At 44.4% G+C, this 19,021-nt stretch overlaps 2 protein-coding genes across 5 annotated transcripts; one reads left to right on the top strand and one right to left on the bottom strand.

The window, feature by feature from the left end:
• Positions 1 to 54: 54 nt before the first annotated feature.
• Positions 55 to 11,532, top strand: TAF6 (TATA-box binding protein associated factor 6). 4 transcript variants are annotated; one of them, XM_027843708.1, is made up of 16 exons: positions 55 to 199; positions 437 to 578; positions 4,329 to 4,530; positions 4,705 to 4,791; positions 4,967 to 5,120; positions 5,606 to 5,662; positions 5,827 to 5,946; positions 6,207 to 6,352; positions 6,518 to 6,595; positions 6,717 to 6,818; positions 6,941 to 7,123; positions 7,350 to 7,424; positions 7,566 to 7,691; positions 8,676 to 8,849; positions 8,968 to 9,165; positions 9,674 to 10,236. In XM_027843708.1, the coding sequence occupies exons 3-16, from the start codon at positions 4,375 to 4,377 to the stop codon at positions 10,055 to 10,057; spliced, it is 2,040 nt and encodes a 679-aa protein (XP_027699509.1). In that variant the 5' UTR covers positions 55 to 199; positions 437 to 578; positions 4,329 to 4,374; the 3' UTR covers positions 10,058 to 10,236. The 4 variants fall into 4 exon arrangements, with proteins under 4 accessions (XP_027699509.1, XP_027699518.1, XP_027699525.1 ...); XM_027843724.1 differs by lacking the exon at positions 55 to 199 and adding an exon at positions 11,443 to 11,532 and having other exon boundaries at positions 364 to 578; positions 9,674 to 9,765; XM_027843717.1 differs by lacking the exon at positions 437 to 578.
• On the bottom strand, positions 10,093 to 18,974 carry AP4M1 (adaptor related protein complex 4 subunit mu 1). The gene is made up of 15 exons (XM_027843730.1): positions 18,737 to 18,974; positions 18,478 to 18,566; positions 18,163 to 18,269; positions 17,994 to 18,090; positions 17,727 to 17,837; positions 17,558 to 17,638; positions 17,282 to 17,344; positions 12,279 to 12,345; positions 12,081 to 12,134; positions 11,702 to 11,808; positions 11,507 to 11,601; positions 11,340 to 11,384; positions 11,055 to 11,105; positions 10,767 to 10,878; positions 10,093 to 10,639 (listed from the first exon to the last, which is right to left on the bottom strand). The coding sequence occupies exons 1-15, from the start codon at positions 18,792 to 18,794 to the stop codon at positions 10,427 to 10,429; spliced, it is 1,350 nt and encodes a 449-aa protein (XP_027699531.1). The 5' UTR covers positions 18,795 to 18,974; the 3' UTR covers positions 10,093 to 10,426.
• Between the last annotated feature and the right edge of the window lie 47 nt (positions 18,975 to 19,021).

The following is a 19,021-nucleotide window of genomic DNA, read 5'->3' as shown; positions in this document are numbered from 1 at the left end:
CGGCGGGCTGAGGGGGCTTTCACTTTGCTCTGCCAGGACCTGTGAGGAAGTCTAAGCTTCTGCCTGGAGCCACCGGGGAGGCAGAGGTTTGAGATGGTAGCTTGCGTGTTGGGAGCTGGTGAAGAAGCCGAGTGAGCACGCGGTGGGGGAGCCAGACGTCGGGAGGCATGTCTTCAGGGGCTCGATAGGCGAGCGTCAAGTGGGTATAGGGGAGGAAAGTGTCCCCAGAGCTTATTGGAGGCTCCCCGCGGGGGATTCTGGTGACTACCGGGACGTTCTGCGCATGCGCGGGAAGGGGGAGCCGGGATATTTGTTTAATTTTCCGGAGGAGGAGTTGGGAGGGAGAGCGGTCCTTTTGGAGAATTGGGGAATTGGAGTGGGAATTCCTTGTGGCCTGCACGAGGAGTGTGGGAACTCATTTATTGGGGTCGCTTAGAAGAGTGAAAAGGCCTCGACTTTGGCCTGGCGTTGCGGATAGAGAGCTGGCGGAAAGCAGGAAGACCTGTATTCAAATTCTGCCTGTGAGGAATGCTGGCTGTGTGACACTGGACAAGTCGTTTAACCTCTCAGTGCCCCAGGTAACTTTATAAGACTATAGCTATCACAGAAGGCCCCTGCATTGGTAGAGGGAGTTTCATTTGAGAGTTCCGTATAGAGGGAACTCACAAGTGAAGTCCCTGTAATAACCAGAGTTCTGAGGTAAGCGTGTGGCTCATTCAGATAGGATTTCTGAATGAGCTTCTTTTCCACTAATACCACACCTTTTGTTTTTCACCTTTGTAACGAAGTGAAGGAGGTGAATTTTCTCATTTCTAATTTGGGATCAGATTTGGTTGTTAATATCATAGAGCATTCCAAAAAAGAAAGTGACTTTTTTTTTTTTAAATTACAGATTTGGAGTTGGGCTATTTTGTACTGTGGAAAGAGCATGCCACTGGGTGTGCTCATTTGCCCTCCCCAAAGGATGTGAAACTATTAGCCAGGGAATAGCTTGCTTTTATACCTTTTCCCATCTCATTTGCATAGACCACCAAGAGATTTAAAGTACTTTAAAAATGGGGAACCCTGAATCGTATAGATGTTTGTTGATTATTGGACAAAAATGGTTATTGTTTGGCCTGCAGAGATGAACATTTGAGAAATATATGGGATTTTCATCGAAAATTGATGTTAAGTCTGGCTAAAAGGACTCGGCCTTTTTCTAGGAAGAATTGAAAGAAGATGCTAAACCTTAGGCTTTTAGTTTGTTGAAATGATCCTGCTTCCTGTTCTCCAGTCTGGGAGGTGATAGGTCTCAGAGCAGAGGCCCCCAAAGAGCATACCTGGGAAAGCTTCTGAGAGTCCTAGGGTAAGGATCTGGACTTTTTATGAAAAAGTCCAGATCCTTATCTTTGTTCTGAATTTCAGCTGTGTTCAGTTAAATTAGGTGGTAGAAACAATAGCTGCCCATTGGGGAGCTTTCGGTTCCCAGTGAGGAGCAAACTCAAGGTGGGAGTGGAGCCACCTTTCCAGGTCAGCTGTCAAACCCAGAAAGAAGTGGTAAAAGGACCCCAGTGCCCAGCTGTGCTGAAGTATGAATTGTGTGTGTACTCTCCGTTTGTGCCCACTTTTCCCACTGTGAGGTGTCTTGGTTCAAATCCAGCCTCAGACACTGGCTGTGTCACTTCTGTTTGTCTATTTCCTCTGCTATAAAGTAGGGATAGGAGAATCAAATGAGATCATACTTGTAAATCATAATGCCTGACACGTAGTAGGAACTTAATAAATCCTTCCTTCCTTCCTTCCCACTTTTCCACCCTCCCATTCTTCCTGTGTATGTAGGAAGTGTTTTGTAGCTACTTGTTTTTATGATGTCAGTTTTAAATGTCTTTGCTTTCACCTAATGGTAAGCTCACTGGTGAGAGCTAGTGGGCTAGGATTTAGGGCTTGTGAACTTGGAGTACCAGCCTACAGAATAGAGTACCTTTTGGACCCAAGATAGCAAGTCATCCCTCCAAAGAACCAAACCTTCAAGTGCAAGTTGGGGATAGGGTAGTTCCTGAAGGAGGGAACTATTCAGTGAGGCTTTGTTTAGAGTATATTTGGATGCCCTATGTGTTCTGGGATTGTCTTTCTTGGATGCCCTAATATTGCAGGAGAAAAATTAGCATATTCTTTTGTTTTAGATTGTAATTGAACAATCAGTTTTCCATTACGTTTACTTTCAAGGAAACTGGTTCGATTTGTAGATGAGAATTTAGCCACACAGAAGTTTAGTGTTAATATGTGTTGTCTCACTATAAGAATGTGAAAGCAGAAACATATAATATGGAGGTTGCATATGATATTGATTTGCCTAGAGTAGTGGTGTCAAACTCAAATAGAAACAGAGTCCACTAAACTGTATATAAGGATCCCTGTGGGCCAAATATTGGAGTAGAGCACAATGTGGAAGTGCATTCATGTTAATTTTTAAAATTAGACTTGAACAGAGCAGATCTGGACTGTTTGCCTTATTGAGGCATGAGTCTAAACAACTTGTCCACAGATCCTTTATTAGACTTTAGGTAGGTAGGAATAAGGTTTGCCTGACAGCCTAGGAACCCTGAGTAATCCACCTTAAATACGTAATACCTTCTTAGAAACCTGGGGTTCTTTTGGGATGGTTGGATTTTTTTCCCTAAGGTGAGGCAGTTGGGGATAAGTGACTTGCCTAGGGTCACACAGCTAGTGTCAAATGCCTGAGGTCAGATTTGAATTCAGGTCCTCCTGACTCCAGGGCTGGTGCTCTATCCACTGCACCACCTAGCTGCCCCTCAGTTTCTTCTTTAAGAAATTCACTTGCCTGTTCAAGTGAAGTAGGGTCAGTTTAGACCTGCATTTGGAATGCTATATATGTTGCAGGGACCCACTGGAAATTTTTAGGAGTTGGGGACTCTTGAGAGTTGCTGACTCCCTGGGGGACCAAGCTTGGGAGTGAGAGTTTAGAAGACAGGGTGTCATAAGAAATTGGAGATGTGCTGGGGAAAATCAGTTTCTCTGGGAAAACAGAACAACCTCTTTGTTAATTCAATTCTATAAGCATTTATTCTATGTTGCATTTATTTCTTATTCTATATATTGCATATATTTCTTTTTTTTTTAATTTTTTTAAATGAAAAATATTCTTTTTTAATTTTTAACATGTATTTTTAAAACTTTGGGTTACACATTTTCTCCCTTCCTCCTTCCCCACCCACCCTCATTGAAAAGGCAAGCATCTTGATACAGGTTATAGATGTGTAGTCATGCAAAACACTTCCATAGTAGTCATGTTGTGAAAAACTAAGTTTATTTCCCTTCATCCTATCCAGCCCCCCATTTATTCTGTTCTCTCTTTTGACCCTGTCCCTCATCAGAAGTGTTTGCTTTTGATTATCTCCTGCCCCAATCTGCCCTCCCCTCTATTAACCCCCTACTCTCTTGTCCCCTTCCCCCCTTATTTTCCTGTAGGGTAAGATAGATTTCCATACCCCTTTGTGTATGTTATTCCCTCCTTAAGCCAAATCCTATGAGAATAAGATTCACTCATTCCCTCTCACCTTCCCCCATTTCCCTTCCACTGTAAAAGCCTTTTCTTGTCTGTTTCATGTAAGATAATTTACCCCATTCTACTTCTCCCTTTCTCCTTCTCCCAGTATAATCTTCTCTCACCCCTTAATTTTATTTTCCAGATATCACCCCTTCATCTTCAACTCACCCTGTGCCCTCTATCTATCTATACATACATATAATTTTTTTCCCTCCTACTACCCTAATACTGACAAAGGACTCATGAGTTACAAATATCATCTTTCCCTGCAGGAATGTAAACAGTTCAACCTTAATAAGTCTCTTATGATTTCTCTTTCCGGTTTACCTCTTCCATGTTTCACTTGAGTCTTGTATTTGAAAGTCGAATTTTATATTCGGCTCTGGTCTTTACCTCGGGAATGCTTGAAAGTCCCCTATTTCATTGAATGACCATTTTTTACCCTGAAGGATTATACTCAGTTTTGCTGGGTAGGTGATTCTTGGTTGTAATCCTGTCTTCTTTGCCTTCCGGAATATCATACTCCATGCCCTCCAGTCCCTTAATGTAGAAGTTGCTAAATCTTGTATTATCCTGATTGTGTTTCCACAATACTTGAATTGTTTCTTTCTGGCTGCCTGCAATATTTTCTCCTTGACCTGGGAATTCTGGAATCTGGCCATAATATTTATAGGAGTTTTCCTTTGGGGATCTCTTTCAGGAGGTGATCGGTGGATTCTTTCAATTTCTATTTTGCCCTCTCCTAATCTCATTTTAAATTTATCTATCTCTTTTGTAGAGCACTGCCCCTAGAGAGGGGATTGGGAGTGGTGCCATATTTCATTATGGCAGAAGAAAAGAAACTAAAGTTAAGCAACACTGTGTTGCCCTCAGAGTCAATGAAAGTTGTGGCAGAATCCATGGGCATTGCTCAAATGCCTGAAGAGACCTGCCAGCTATTAACAGATGAAGTTAGCTATCGTATTAAGGAGATTGCACAGGTAAGCCCTTGGTTTCTTAGAAGCTGGTGTGATTTTTGTTTATTTTTTCCTTCCTAACCCACTGAACTCTCAAATCTTCATGATTTGGAACCTCCAAATTCTACATTCCCAAATATTGCATTGAATTGACTGTGTTCTTTTCTGTGACCCTGGTTTTCAACCTCTTCCCTATAGGATGCCCTGAAATTTATGCATATGGGGAAGCGGCAGAAGCTCACAACAAGTGATATAGACTATGCCCTGAAGTTGAAGAATGTTGAAGTATGTCGGGGAACTGGGCCTGGGGAGATGGAGGTAGTGGTAGTGGTAGAGAAACCAGGCTGCCTGGGAAAAGAAGTGACTTGGGGCAAAAAGCTCCACTACTTTAGTTTTACTGTTTTCCTCCTTCCCTGTCTCATCCTAAGTCTCCTTTTTTTGATCTACTTCTCTCCCTCAGCCTCTGTATGGGTTTCATGCCCAGGAATTCATCCCATTCCGGTTTGCCTCTGGTGGGGGCCGGGAACTTTATTTCTATGAGGAGAAAGAGGTTGACTTGAGTGACATCATTAACACTCCCCTACCCCGTGTCCCACTTGATGTCTGCCTCAAAGGTAGGAAAGGGATAGAAGATTTTTAGAAGCATTATAAGGAGACTTGTAAAGGAAAGAATTTTGGAGAGGTGGGGAGGCCTGATCAAAATCAAAGGTTGGGAGACCCTGGGGAAAACTAGAGGTTGTGGCAGGAGTGAACACCATTATCAGGTCATACTCCAATGTTTTCTCATGCTATAGTAGCAACCCTGGGTTCTCAAAGGCTACTTGTATGGAGATTGAGCTCAGCCAAGTCCTGCCAAGATGGATAGGCATGAATGGTCTCCAAAGATCAATCTAGCCAAGGTTGGAAAAGCTCCTCAGTGGGTTAGATACAAGATAATCAAAATTTCAGCCACAGCAAAGACCATATTACTAAGTTACTGTGGGGCTATATTAATGGAACAAGTGCCTACACTTAAAAAATTATTGCAAATCCTTTAAGTCTTGCTTAAGTGATAGCTGATTAAATGATTAAGACCATTTGACTTTCACTTCTCTCCTAGCTCACTGGCTGAGTATTGAGGGTTTTCAGCCCGCTATCCCAGAGAACCCACCCCCAGGTAGGCCTTCTTTTATTCATTCCTTGCCCCCATTAGTTCCCTAATCCCTAGAGCCTGCCTCAAGTTACACTATCTCCTTTTTCCCCCATCCTTCTCCATTTATTTCTGGTATTCCCTGACTTAATTTCACTTCTCTTTGTTGCTCATTCCTTTTGTATCCCTAGCCCCCAAAGAGCAGCAAAAGGCTGAAGCAACAGAGCCCTTGAAATCTGCAAAGCCAGGACAGGAAGAGGATGGACCACTGAAAGGCAAAGGTCAAGGAGCTGTATCAGCAGATGGTAAAGGTCAGCAAGGCAGGATGAGGGGCTAAAACTCAGGTTTCATTCTTGTTAGTTGGGAGGACAGGGTTGGTAAAGGGTTATGGGAGTATGGAAACTTCGGGGTGGAGAAAAGGATCAAGGTTCACAGACCCTTCAGTAGACTTGAGGGAAGAAGAAAGATGGGGCAGGATTTAGGAACTAGGTCTTCCTTGGTGCAAACTAGGTTTCACATAGGAATGAGACCAATCCTGTTGCTATCTTGCCATCTTCCCACTCCCCACCAGGGAAAGAAAAGAAAGCTCCACCCCTGCTGGAGGGTGCCCCACTGAGACTGAAGCCCCGGAGTATCCATGAGTTGTCTGTGGAGCAGCAACTGTACTACAAGGAGATAACTGAGGCCTGTGTAGGGTCATGTGAGGCCAAGAGAGCGGTAAGACATCGTGCCTTAAGAGCTGCATTCCTTAAAGTCCCAGAGGTTTCTTACCCCTTTCCAGGGTTATTTTCCCATTTCTCCATCTTATCCTGCCTCACCTTCTCTGCTTCTTCCAACTCTTCCATTTCTTCTTTCCCCAAGCTATTCTCTTTTCCCATACAGGAAGCTCTCCAGAGCATTGCTACAGACCCTGGACTTTATCAGATGCTGCCAAGGTTTAGCACTTTCATCTCTGAGGGGGTAAGAGAAATGTCACAAGAGGAAGGTTGAGGGCAAAGGGTAGAAGCTAGAAGAAAGGCCTCGGTCTCTTTTAATGTCCTATAAAATTCTGCCTCTTTTCCTCTCCCGTCTGCTCCCCTAGGTACGTGTGAATGTTGTTCAGAATAATTTGGCCCTACTTATCTACCTGATGCGAATGGTGAAGGCTCTGATGGATAATCCAACACTGTACCTGGAGAAATATGTAAGTAGGTTCTTAATCTCATCATTGCTTTTTATCCCCCCACTCTTGCTTCTCAATAATTCTTGCCATTGCCACTGAGAGCTCAGTGATCCCAATACACAGAGGTTGGCTCTTCCACCCAGGTACACGAGTTGATTCCTGCTGTGATGACTTGTATTGTGAGCCGACAGCTGTGTCTTCGACCGGATGTAGATAATCACTGGGCACTCAGGGATTTTGCAGCTCGCCTAGTAGCTCAGATCTGCAAACATTTCAGTACAACTACCAACAACATCCAGTCCCGGATCACAAAGACCTTCACTAAGGTGTGTGTATGTGTGGGGGAGCATTTCAGTTCACTTCTACAGCCAAAACATCTCCTTAGCACTTAAGATTTTCCTTAGAATCAAGGGTGAGGGATTATAGGCATGGCTAATAGGGACTAGATTTGGGGTTAGGAGGAGTTTTATTTAATAGCCTTAACCAGGACCCTGTTTTCCTCTTCCATTACTTGCCTTCCTTGCTCCTATTTTAATATTCCTTCCTTTGCAGAGCTGGGTAGATGAGAAGACTCCCTGGACTACCCGCTATGGCTCTATCGCTGGCCTGGCAGAACTTGGGCACGATGTAAGCTACTTGGGGAGAAAAGGGAAAAGGAAGAGTGGTATCTGAGGAAGGGGAAAATTGGGGGGGGGGTGAAGGGGTGAGTGGTTCTCAAGGTATGGGAGCAGCTTAATAGTGACCTGGTGCTGTTTCTTATCTCTCTAGGTCATTAAAACACTGATTCTACCAAGGCTCCAGCAGGAAGGTGAGCGGATTCGAAGTGTCCTAGATGGCCCTGTGTTGAGCAACATTGATCGGATTGGAGCTGATCATGTGCAAAGCCTCCTTTTGGTCAGTGGATGAGCCTTCTTTCCTGACCAAGTCTTTGAAAAATACACACACACACACACAGTCCTTTCTTATGGTTCACTTTGTAAAGCACTTTTGATCCTATCTGTAACATACTTAATTAGAGCTAAACCTAAGTCACCTTGATTCAGCTATTTCTCTTAGAACACACTGCCTATTATGCCCAAAACTGTGGGGTGGTCAAAATGATTTGGTCCACTGTTCTGAAAGGGCAAAATTTCCTCCTCAAGCAAAACAAACATAGGTACTATACATGGCCTGGCCTGTACTAAAAATAAAAAAAAGCCTTTCCAATTGATATAAAATCTGCCAGAACTTAGATTCCATTGGTATAACATTAGCAAAACCAGGGCCACTTCCATGCTATGTTGACTTTTACAAGACTTTAGTAGAGACACCAAGGAATGTCTTTAACAAATTATTAATTTGTGCACTAACATATTAAGTAAATGCTCAAATACAGGTTGCTAGAAAACAGAAGTGTAAATGTAAGTATAAAGACTAACTCAAATAGGTCTACAAATGGTAAACCAGGAATAGCCTTTCCAGACAACTGACTTAAAATAGGAACTTTCGGAACGTGACCTATTTGTAAATTGGGGACTGTCCGTAGAGGTATTTTCACAAGCAAGATTGTTCACCTTTTTTGTGTCATGGACCCTTGGCTGGCAGTCTGGTGAAGCCTGTGGACCCCTTCTCAAAATAGTATTTTAAAATCTATTAAAATACATAAGATTATAAAGGATGCCAATTATATTGAAACGTAATTATCAAAATATTTTTAAGAACAAGTTCACAGACCCCAGTTAAGAATTCCTGAGCTAGAGGAGCCTAGGAATCACAGCTTGAGAACTCCTATTCCCCTGTAGCATGATTAGCCTTTCACACTTTATACATTTATAGGTTTCCCACCTGTTCCTTGCTTTTCAACCAGGTATGATCACATAGCCTACTTATCCTCCACAGAAACATTGTGCCCCAGTGCTGGCAAAGCTACGGCCGCCACCAGATAATCAGGATGCTTTTCGGACAGACTTTGGTTCCCTAGGACCTCTTCTGTGCTCTCATGTGGTCAAGGCCCGGGCACAGGCTGCCCTACAAGCCCAGCAGGTTAACAGGACCACACTGACCATCACACAGGTCAGTAACTACAGGACATAGTTGGAAGGAAAAAAGCTCTGAGAAGGGCCTGTCCCTCTCACCACCTTTCCTCTCTTGGCACTTTAGGTAACAGGTGCTGCTTTTTCTTTCCCTGCAGCCCCGGCCTACACTGACACTCTCCCAGGCCCCCCAGTCAGGCCCTCGAACCACTGGGCTGCTGAAGGTTCCTGGCTCCATTGCATTACCTGTTCAGACACTGGTGTCTGCAAGGGCTGCGGCGCCCCCCCAGCCTTCCCCACCTCCAACCAAGTTCATAGTCATGTCATCTTCCTCTGGTGCCTCATCTTCACAACAGGTATTTGGGGAGAGGGCTACTGGGACTGGGTAGGGATATACTACCTGGCCCTGAGCAAAATCATTGGCATACTAGAAAACAGTTGAGACTGTTTGTTTCCTACACTGTTCTTCAAGGTTCCTGCCTTGTGCAGATTGGGCTGCTCCAATATAAGATTATTCCACCTGGCAGCCTTTTGGGCTTCTGAAATAGCTTTAAACTGGGGTTGTTGTGGCAGGGTATTGGATCTATGTGGTTTTCCTATTCTCTCACTGGCTTTCTAAGGTTTGTGGGTGTTTTTTTTTAGAAAAAGCATCTCCATAGGAAGGAGGTGAAAGGTGAAGGCTCTGATGGATTGGTGTGTAGGCCACATCTGATTCAGGCTGGTTTAGTAGCACAGATTCTTTCAAGTTACTATCTTCTATAAGAACAAAAAAAGGACTAAATGGATGGAGTGAAATGGGAAAAATGGGAATTATCAGGTCTTAGAAGATGCAGTGTTAACTTAGTTCCATCTCTTCTTCTCTAGGTCCTGTCTCTTAGCACGGCAGCCCCTGGCTCTGGCTCTACCACTACCTCTCCTGTCACCACCACAGTCCCCAGTGTCCAGCCTATTGTGAAGTTAGTCTCCACTGCAGCAGCAGCCCCTCCTAGCCAAGCCCCCTCAGGGGCAGGCAGTGTCCAGAAATACATTGTTGTATCTCTTCCACCATCTGGGGAAGGCAAGGGAGGGCCAGCTTCCCACGCTTCTCCAGCTCCTCCTCCATCGTCTTCTTCCCCTTCTCCCCTTGGGGGTGGCTCCCTTTCTGGAGGAAAACAGGATATTGGGGATAGCCCCCCTCCAGCTCCTGGTACTCCTAAGGCCAATGGTTCACATCCCTCTAGTTCCAGCTCTCCTCAGCCTACCCCCTGAAGGCTTCATACAAAGGCTTCTACAAAATGGTATTCTCACATTCAAATACAAATTCTCATTAATGTTATTACATTTTGATTCGGGGTAAGGAGTAGTCACCTCTCCCCATCAGCTGTCTTCAGATATGTCCCACTGTACAGACCCCTCCCCAAAATAAAACAGTTCAGTTTGTAACCACAGATCTACCTGAGTTCTTTTAAAGTCAAGAAAGAGGACTAGAGCCAGATTCTCATTACCCTGCCAGGACCTATGTGTTCAGCTCTGTCTCTGCTGGAAGTTTCCAACCCTTCGATGGTGACAATGGTGGTAGAACACTCCATCATTCTTCCTTTCCAGAGGCAGGTTGACATAGCGCTCCCACTTTGGGTCTCAGATCCGGATGACATAAGTATCACTGTGGCTTAGGTGTCTCACCCATGTATGTGGGGAAATGTTGCCAGGAGTCCCAGGGGCTGTGAGCCGAAGAAACCGAACCTGGAGCCCTGAGCAAGTGTACCGAGGCAGCTCGAATGAGAGGCTTGCAGGACCTAAGCCCAGAGGAGGGGCTGGGCTTGGGGGGTCAGGAAGTCCAGGGACATCCATCTGGGAAGAAGAAAGCATGGGTAGAGGTGAGGTTTATGGGAGGGGACAGAGGTTACACACTGAAGGGATCAAAAGAGCTGGGAATTGGCTTATGGAAGTCAGGAGAACAATGTTTGGTGGTCAATACCTGGAAGAGGCCACAGAGTTGGGAACCACCCTGTACCCGAGGAAGGTCCCATTGAAGCACTCCCTCACCCAACTCTGCTTTCTGTTCTGGGCTGCTCAAGTCCTGAGATAAACTAGAAGTTAAAGAGATATGAAAGGGTAGATAAGACCTTGCTACCTCTAAGGGCATTTACTTTTTACCATTAGCAAATAACCATTCCCCACTATCCAATTTCATCTTCTACCCCCTAGTCTAAGTTCCCAGAGGAGTCTGATTGGGTATCAGTCTTTCCTGTTCCCCACAACTGACCTGGCCACTCCTCGGGGAAGAGGGAGGTGGAGCTTGACATGGAGAGCTTGGCTGGAATAGTCATAAATGAACAAAGCCCTGTTAGTTCCATTCCTCATTTCCCCATCCCTCCTTGCCTATGTCCCACTGGATTGGATTAGCCCAGGTTGCCCCCACCCTATGGACTGAAACGGAATTTAACTGAAAGAAAGCAACTGGAAGGATATGAGGGGAAAGGACAATTTTGAGGTTGCAGCCTGTCCACTACCTCAAAGCTAGCACTATTTTGCTATTTATAGTACTCACCTTTTGGGGGGTAGGTCACATCTGAGCTTCAGATAAACCTGTAGCCTTGGGTAAGGAATAAAGACAGAAGTGTCATCCTTTCCCCTTATCTCTTTGTATTCAGGGTGAGCTTTGGATCTTGAATGGGGAGAAAGCTATGTAGTTCTGAAACAGCATCAGTATCTTACCTGCCTGAACCATGGTCCCACTGCACAGAGGGAAAGAGCCGGAAGGGGAGTGGGGAAGGAAGATCATCGGAGAGTTGATACCGCATTATGGTCAACTGTAAACACGGAAACACATGTCAGCCTGGGCCCTTCTCATCTCCCCTCAAATCTCCCCACACTTCCTTATTGTGGAGCACTGGTCCACCTCAATCTGACCTCGCCTTGAGATGGCTGCAGCCTAAGGATTCGATGGGATTCAAACTCATCCAGTCGAACAGAACCATGAAATGAAACTTCGTCCACTCGTACCCCTGGCCCATACCCTGAAAGAAAAGAGGACGCCCCCCCCCCCCAATCTTTGATAATAAACACCATGCTTAACCAATACCTTACACTGAAAGAAGAGTCCTCTACTATGCCTGTGCCTTCCATACTTGGGGGTGGGGATGGGATGGCGGTGGGGGGGGTCTATCTTCAATTAAGTCAAAATCCCTACTCTGAACAAATGCTAATGGAGAAAGTTGAACACCTCCCTGTTATATCTGTATTACTGTTCCAAGTGTATATGGGGTGGGGAAGATCCTTAGTGCTTCACCTCTCAATTCTGATTTGCCCACGCAGAATTCCTCGGTCAAGCCAATTCTCATTTCTGTCAAAGAAAGGCATGTTAGTAATGACTACATCATAAAACCCAGACTTATCCCCCGTAAATCTCAAGTATCTGGTTCCTCCAACATGCTTTACTCCACATCCCCTTTTAAGTCCCAGAAAACCTAGCCTCCATACTTCTCACCAGAGCAGCTTGGAAGAAAGCTCTTGAGTCTGATTTCACCTTGGACATCCACCTTCAGCAGGGAGCCCTAAGAGTTTAAGGGGAAGGGAGAGGAAAAATTAAAATATCCATAATTGTCTTCATGTCCTTGGCTACACAGTTATTTTCTCTCGAGGGTCTTAAGCAGGAATTTTATACTACTAATAATGGAATAATGGAAACACAGAACACAAAAATGAAGGGGAAGATTATTCCCCTCTCCATCAATATCACTGGGTAGCTTAACTACTGGCCAGTCAGTTAAGTGATTTCTTTTCCATCTGTTGATTCAGCACCACAAGAAGGTCCCCGAAGAGATGTCAGCCTGAAGAGATAAAAGTGCAGTGGTGTTCTGGAAACTTTGGAGCAACAGTGGATATTACCAAACAGGACACTCAGGCACAACTGAGCTCCTAGCTGGGCAAACAGGCATGGCTGGCCACAGGAACTGGCCATAAGAACTACAAAGAACAAAGATTAAGGTTCTTGCTTCCAGAATTTAGGGGGGCAAATGAAATTTTGCAGCGACTTGTACATACATAATGTACCCCATACCCAAAAAGTGCCCCTTTTTGCTATAACAGGTATGTGCAAATGCAAATTTGGCCTCCAAGAAGAGAGGGTAAAGTTAGATGAAGAAAAGCCTTTCTAATTCCTAGATTATTAAGGAAAATGAGAAGTTTTGAAAAAAATGGAAGGGCTTCAGGGTTTTAGGAGGGAATCCTGATCTGGATCCCATGGTTGATGTAGAAGGTGATACTGTCGAGGAATGGAAAGGCTAGTGAACATGGAGTTAACAGTTATGGAGCTTTCCCCAGGGATAATAAGTCCCTGCCTCCACAGCATCTCTTGGATGCTTTTCTTCTTTTCTCTACTCACACCACAACTGCCCTGATTCAAATCATCACCTCTCACCTAGACTATTGCACTAGTCTTAACATTCTCCCTACCTTAAATTCCCCCCCTCCAGTACAGTCTTCCCATACACAGCTCACAAAGTGAAATTCCTAAAATACAGTTCTGACTAAGTCACTCCTCCACAATCTCCAGTGATTCCCTATTGCCTCTGGAATTACAAACAACCTTTCTGTTTGGCCTTTAAGGCCTGTTTACTGTCTGGTTCCAGACTAACTTTTGAGACTTAATAGTCGTTTTTCTCCTTTATACACTTTGTGGTACATACACAGCATCAATCTCCCAACTCTGTGCTAGATGCACTCTTCACCCCTCTACTTCCTTAGAAGTGCTAGCTTTCTTCAAATCTCATTTCAAGAACTACTTCCTGCATGAGGCTTTTCTAGATCTCTTCAGCTGCTAGTGACCCCTCTTAGAAGTTGTCTTGTATTTGCTGGGTGTGTGTGTGTGTGTGTGTAACACTAAGACACACTACATACATATATATATATATACACAGTCTCCTGCAATAAAATGTAACTTCTTTAAGTCACTTCCTTTTTGTCTTTGTATCCTTAAAGCCTAGCACAGAGTAGGCATTTAATAAATGCTTATTGTGTTGAAGTAGTGTGAGCGTGGATTCACAGGCTGCACTAGCCAGTGAGCATCTGAAGAAGAGACAAATAGGGTGACTCTTGAAAGGTCTGTACAAAAGCAGCTAATGACAGAGGGCTGTTACAGCTTAAAGCTGCACCGAAACTTTCTGGACATAAGAAATATGTCTACCTGACATTAAAAATTGAGGTTTACCCTTTTCTTAGAGCACTTAATTGGGAAATGATTGAGCCTTTCAAGACTTACCAAACCTTATCACTACTCACTCCTGGTGATTCAAATGAGGAATAAATGACACCACCACCAGAAGGAATCTAGAAAGCACATTTAGAATTAATGAGGTTCTGGGTAAGAAACTGAAGATTTTAGGGGGTACAAGTGTTTTTTTTTTTATCACTACTGAAAACTAAAGGCAAGAACTTCAGAAGAGAGGGAAATCTGGGAAGTGGCTAAACAGGTTAAGAAGATGGCTTTGAATTTCTGAACTATGGCTTGAAATAAAAGGGTATCCTAATGAGGGACAGCATGTACCTAACAAGGGCTACTAAATATATATTTATACACTCTTGCACATCTGAGAAGGCTTTAAGGTAGAAAACATAGAAAGTAATAGCAATGACACTGGAAAAATAACAGTAGATATATCCAGTCATGGGAAACACAATCCAAGTATAGTAGACATGCTGGTAAGTTTCTCCACTTTCATTCACTGAAGACTCCCAAAGCTTCTTCTGCATATAGGGGTTGTGTGGTCCATAAAAGGAGGGACAGACACACTGGGCTATTCTGAGACCCATGTGCATTGGGAAGTTAGCACCACGTGGTTTGTAAAAAGGGCGAGAAAAGACAGAAATGAAACCTTGATGACAGCAATGCAGCAAGAAGTACAGGTGGGAAGAGATGGAGCAGCAGGGAACCATTTGTAACATGGGCCTGTGCCTTTGCTGGCACTGAGCAAGGTGGATGGTATAGGTTCAAGGGAGACTCTCTAGTGATCCAAAGTTTTTTCTCCATGGGGGAGAGAAGTTGATGTAGACGGGAAAGTTTCCTCTGCTCCCTACAGGGATAAGATCACAAATAAATAAACAAAATAATCCATTGCTGTGAGGTTGGTACTATCAACTTTTCTCCCATTTTAAAAAGGAAACAAGTTCTAAGATTTTAAATTACTTGCTCCAGGTCACATAGCTAATATCAGGTCTCTCTCTCTCTCTCTCTCTCTCTTGAATCTAAGTCTAAGAGTTTTTATAGACCATGGGAGGATGGAAAATATTGCAAAACTGGAAAAAGACAAATGTCCTTGAAGAAGAAAAGGAGAGGGAGGAGGAGGAGGTTTCTTCTAACTATTAAAGCCAAGTGAGCTTTGTTGGACTTTGGCAAAACTCTTAGAACACAGCATTAAAGGGATAGTTTGTGGATGTATAGAAGAAGGAAAGCTTTGATCACAAATAATCAACATAGCTTAACAAAGAACAGGTCACATAAGGCCAACCTCTATTTCCTTATTTGATAATATTACTTCAGAAGAATGCTGTCAACATAGTACATCTAGATTTCAGTAAAGCATCTGACAAGTCTCTCATGCTATCTTTATGGATGAGATGTAAAGTCATGGACTAGATAATAGTTGGTAGATTTATAAATGGTTGAAAGGCTTACTAGTCTTTCAAAGAATAGTCATGATGATGTCTTGGAGGGACAAAATGCTCCAGGGATTTGTCCTTGGCTCTATGTTGTTGAAAACTTTTATAACTTGGATAAAGGAATAGATGCTTATCAATGCTCATCAAATCCATTCAATTAATATGTTGGATGACAAAGTCAAGATCAAAGAAGATGCTGACAAGCTGGTGTGAGCCCCACTGAACTATGACTTGATTAGATCACAGCTGAAGTACTTAGTGATACTGACAAGCTGGAGATTATCCAGAGGGCAACAGGATCGTGAGGGAGGTGGAAACCATGACATACAAGGATCAGCTAAGAGAAATGAGGATGCTTAATCTGAAAATGAAAAGATTTTAGGGGGAACATGATCACTTTTTCTAGTATCTGAAGGGCTGTCATGTAGAAAGAGAATTAGGCTTTTTCTGCTTGACCCCAGAGGGCAAAAGATGAAATTTGTAGAAACGCACATATCATTCAATGTAAAGAAAAATTTTCTAACACTTCACACTATTCCCCTGCATGTTTCTACAGTTATAGGCTCAGAGGATCTAGAGCTGGATGGGTCCACAGAGGCTAGCTAATTCAACCTCCTCCTTTTACAGAGAAGGAAACTGAGGCTCGGGGAGGTGAAGTGACTGACTTTGGTGAAGTTCACACAGCTAGTTAAGCATCAACAGAGTCTAAACCCAGGTCCTCAAATCCAGAGTCAGTGTACTTTCCCCTGTTCCATGTTTGCCTCCAATTAAAATAGGCTCCATTCACTATACCCCAGACTCACTGCATTCCACTTCCCACCTCCAAGCACTTGTGAAGACTGCCCCTCAGGCCTGAAATAGGTTTCTTACTCACTATTCTCTTAAAATCCTTATCTTTCTTCAAGGTTCAATTCAAGTGCTACCTCCTATAGGAAGTCTTTCCTGATCCCCCTACTTAGTGGTCTGAGCTCCCTGAGGACAGAAATTATTTTTAATTTTGTTTTTACATCTCCAGCATCTAGCAGTATCTCACACATAGTAAGCACTTAATGCTTATTGAATGAGTGAATGAATGAATGGAGTAACAGAACTATCCCAAAATGAGATAGGCTCCTTAGAAAGGAGGTGGTTCCAGATGCTGGAGATATTCAAGTGAAGGCTAGATAATCAAGTGTTATGGATAACACAGAAAGGATTCTTGTACAGGTATGGGTTGAACCTGATGGACTCTGAGATTTCTTCCACCTTGAAAATTCTGAACTTTTGCAATGTTTCTTGGTGTCTTCCTCATCCCTTCATAATCAACTTGAGGGAAAGTATACAGGATGAACCTTTTATCTAGGGCCCATGTGTCGCCACTGGGGTAATGTCCCAGGGTAGTTACAGCCCTGGCTTCCCTATACCTTCCTGATGTGCTCCCATTCCAGGGCTGGAATGGAACAGGTTGTCTTCATTTCATATCTCTCCAGTGCCTCATCGAGAGTTCGGTTTTTAATTTTTGGTCCAGTCCTATGATTTATTTAGTGTAGGGAACTTCTAGTGAAGATACTCCCTCCTCCAGTAGTTGGCACTTGTAAGTGCTTAACAAAACCTTGTTGATTGATTCCAATGCTATTTACCAACTATCCTTTAAACTACAGTTTTAGAGAGTTGTCTGAGGCACCAAGAGGTTAAATGACTTGTCCAGGGTAACACAGACAGTTTGAATTAGAAGGCAGATCTTCCTGGGCTCTAAGACCAGTTATCTATCCACTACACCATACTGTCTCTGAATCTGTACCTAACAGGTACCAAATTATTTTAGTTGAATTGGGTTTAAGGACTCAAACTTACATTGGATCCAATAAGCACTGAGAGTCTTTCTATTACATCCAGGAAAACGTCATTCTTATGACTCTGGAAAAGAAAAGGAATCTGGAATAAACAGATGCCTGGTTCTCAGGGACTGGAAGTAGGAAAGACTGGGAGAATAGATATCTGGGTCTCATGAAACAGGGGATTATTATAAGAATCTGGGAGGCTGGATGGCTGGAATAGAGAAGCCATTGGGAAGTTGGATATATGGGCTCAAATGCATGGATGTTTGATAACACAGATAGCCTTCCTCACCTGGTCAGAGCGGCCAGTTAGGACTGGACGACTGGCTGCGCTGCTTGGGGCCACTTTGCTCTGCTGTGTTTCAGCCCCAAACTGTAAAAAATCCACAAGTAGTTAGTCCTCTAGCTAATCCTACCTCAACTCATCTCCCCCAACCTACTTATCCCTTTCCTTCACTAACCAGACCAACACTGCTGAGCTCAAAGAGGTTGAAGGGCTTGCTGACCACAGCCTCAGTTTGAATGAAGTTCCTCAGCATCTCTGTAGATGTAGTCTGGATGTAGCCATAGTCCTGTAACAGAAGGGGTATGAAATTTTTGTATGCCTGAGTTAGAGGTGTGTGGGGATGGAGGGGAAAAGGACCTTGATCTTCTAATAAAAAAGGGGCATATCCCTGGAACTGGAGATGAGGGGAGAAATCTCTGGGCCCTCAGCCTCTGTTCCTTACCAGCACTTCATCCAAGAGTTCATAAACAAGGGCCACATTAAGAGAGAGAGTCTTCTCACTGATGGAGCCACAGTAATCACTCAGTAGGGTGGCCAGCCTGGGGAAGAGAGGAAGAAATGAGTCTTCTGAACTCCAATTCCCCATCCCCTTTCTCTGTCACCTTCCTCACCTTGACAACAGCTCCAGGAGGATGAAGGGGGAAACACTCCCTGAGGTGGTGACCACAAGGTAGAGACTGAAGTGTCGGATGTGGACAAAGTGGTAGCCTTTGTGATGCTGGGGTGGGGGGGTGATAGTATGGGGTTGGAGAGTGGAGTGGAGGAATGAACACGAATAAAGAGTTAAAAAGTACAAAGGTCAAAATCATGGGAATTCGAGTCTTGGGAGTATTTCTAGGGAACCTAATCCCATCTGCCGGAAACCCCAGTGTGACCGGTCGCGGAAGGCACCCCAGGTCCCGCCCCGAGCCCTGACGGGTTGTTACCATGACCACCGGAGGCTGGTCCCCTGGCAGCTCCGTAACCTTCCTGTAGAAGATCTCGGCTACATCACTGCCTCCACAGTCTCCACGGACTGAGGGAACGGGGGTTAAGGGGAGCCAAGGCTAAGCCGCCAACCAGTGTCTCTCCCCCCTCTGACCCAGCTGCCCACAGCCCGTCTCTACCATGCTCTTGCCGCCCACCGCCCTCCGGCCCTCCCCGGCCTCCTTCCCCCTATCCCCCGGCCCAAGGGTGGGAGGATACAGTCCTTGTAGATGAGAGGGTCCCCCTTGGAGGATAGAATGAAGAGCTGGGAGATCATGGCCCCTCCAGGGGAAAAGAAGCACAGGCTTGGCTGGCGTGGAGCAGACGCTGCCTGGACAGGACCCCGGCTTCAATCAGGACCTTTTTCCTTATTAGAGTCCAGCCTCTCTAGGCATAACCTCCCGACTTGGCCCCTGATTGGCTGAAGTCTGGCGGACAAGCGGAGGAAGAAGAGGGAGAGGGTGACGCTTACAGTTCCCCCTTGGGGCGGGGTCTGAGGCTGAG

Source organism: Vombatus ursinus, unplaced genomic scaffold (assembly GCF_900497805.2).
Source record: "Vombatus ursinus unplaced genomic scaffold, bare-nosed wombat genome assembly UNPS02005197.1, whole genome shotgun sequence".
Classification (NCBI taxonomy): domain Eukaryota; kingdom Metazoa; phylum Chordata; class Mammalia; order Diprotodontia; family Vombatidae; genus Vombatus; species Vombatus ursinus.
The sequence above is the reverse complement of the archived record's forward strand: the minus strand, read 5'-3'. Positions and strand labels throughout refer to the sequence as shown.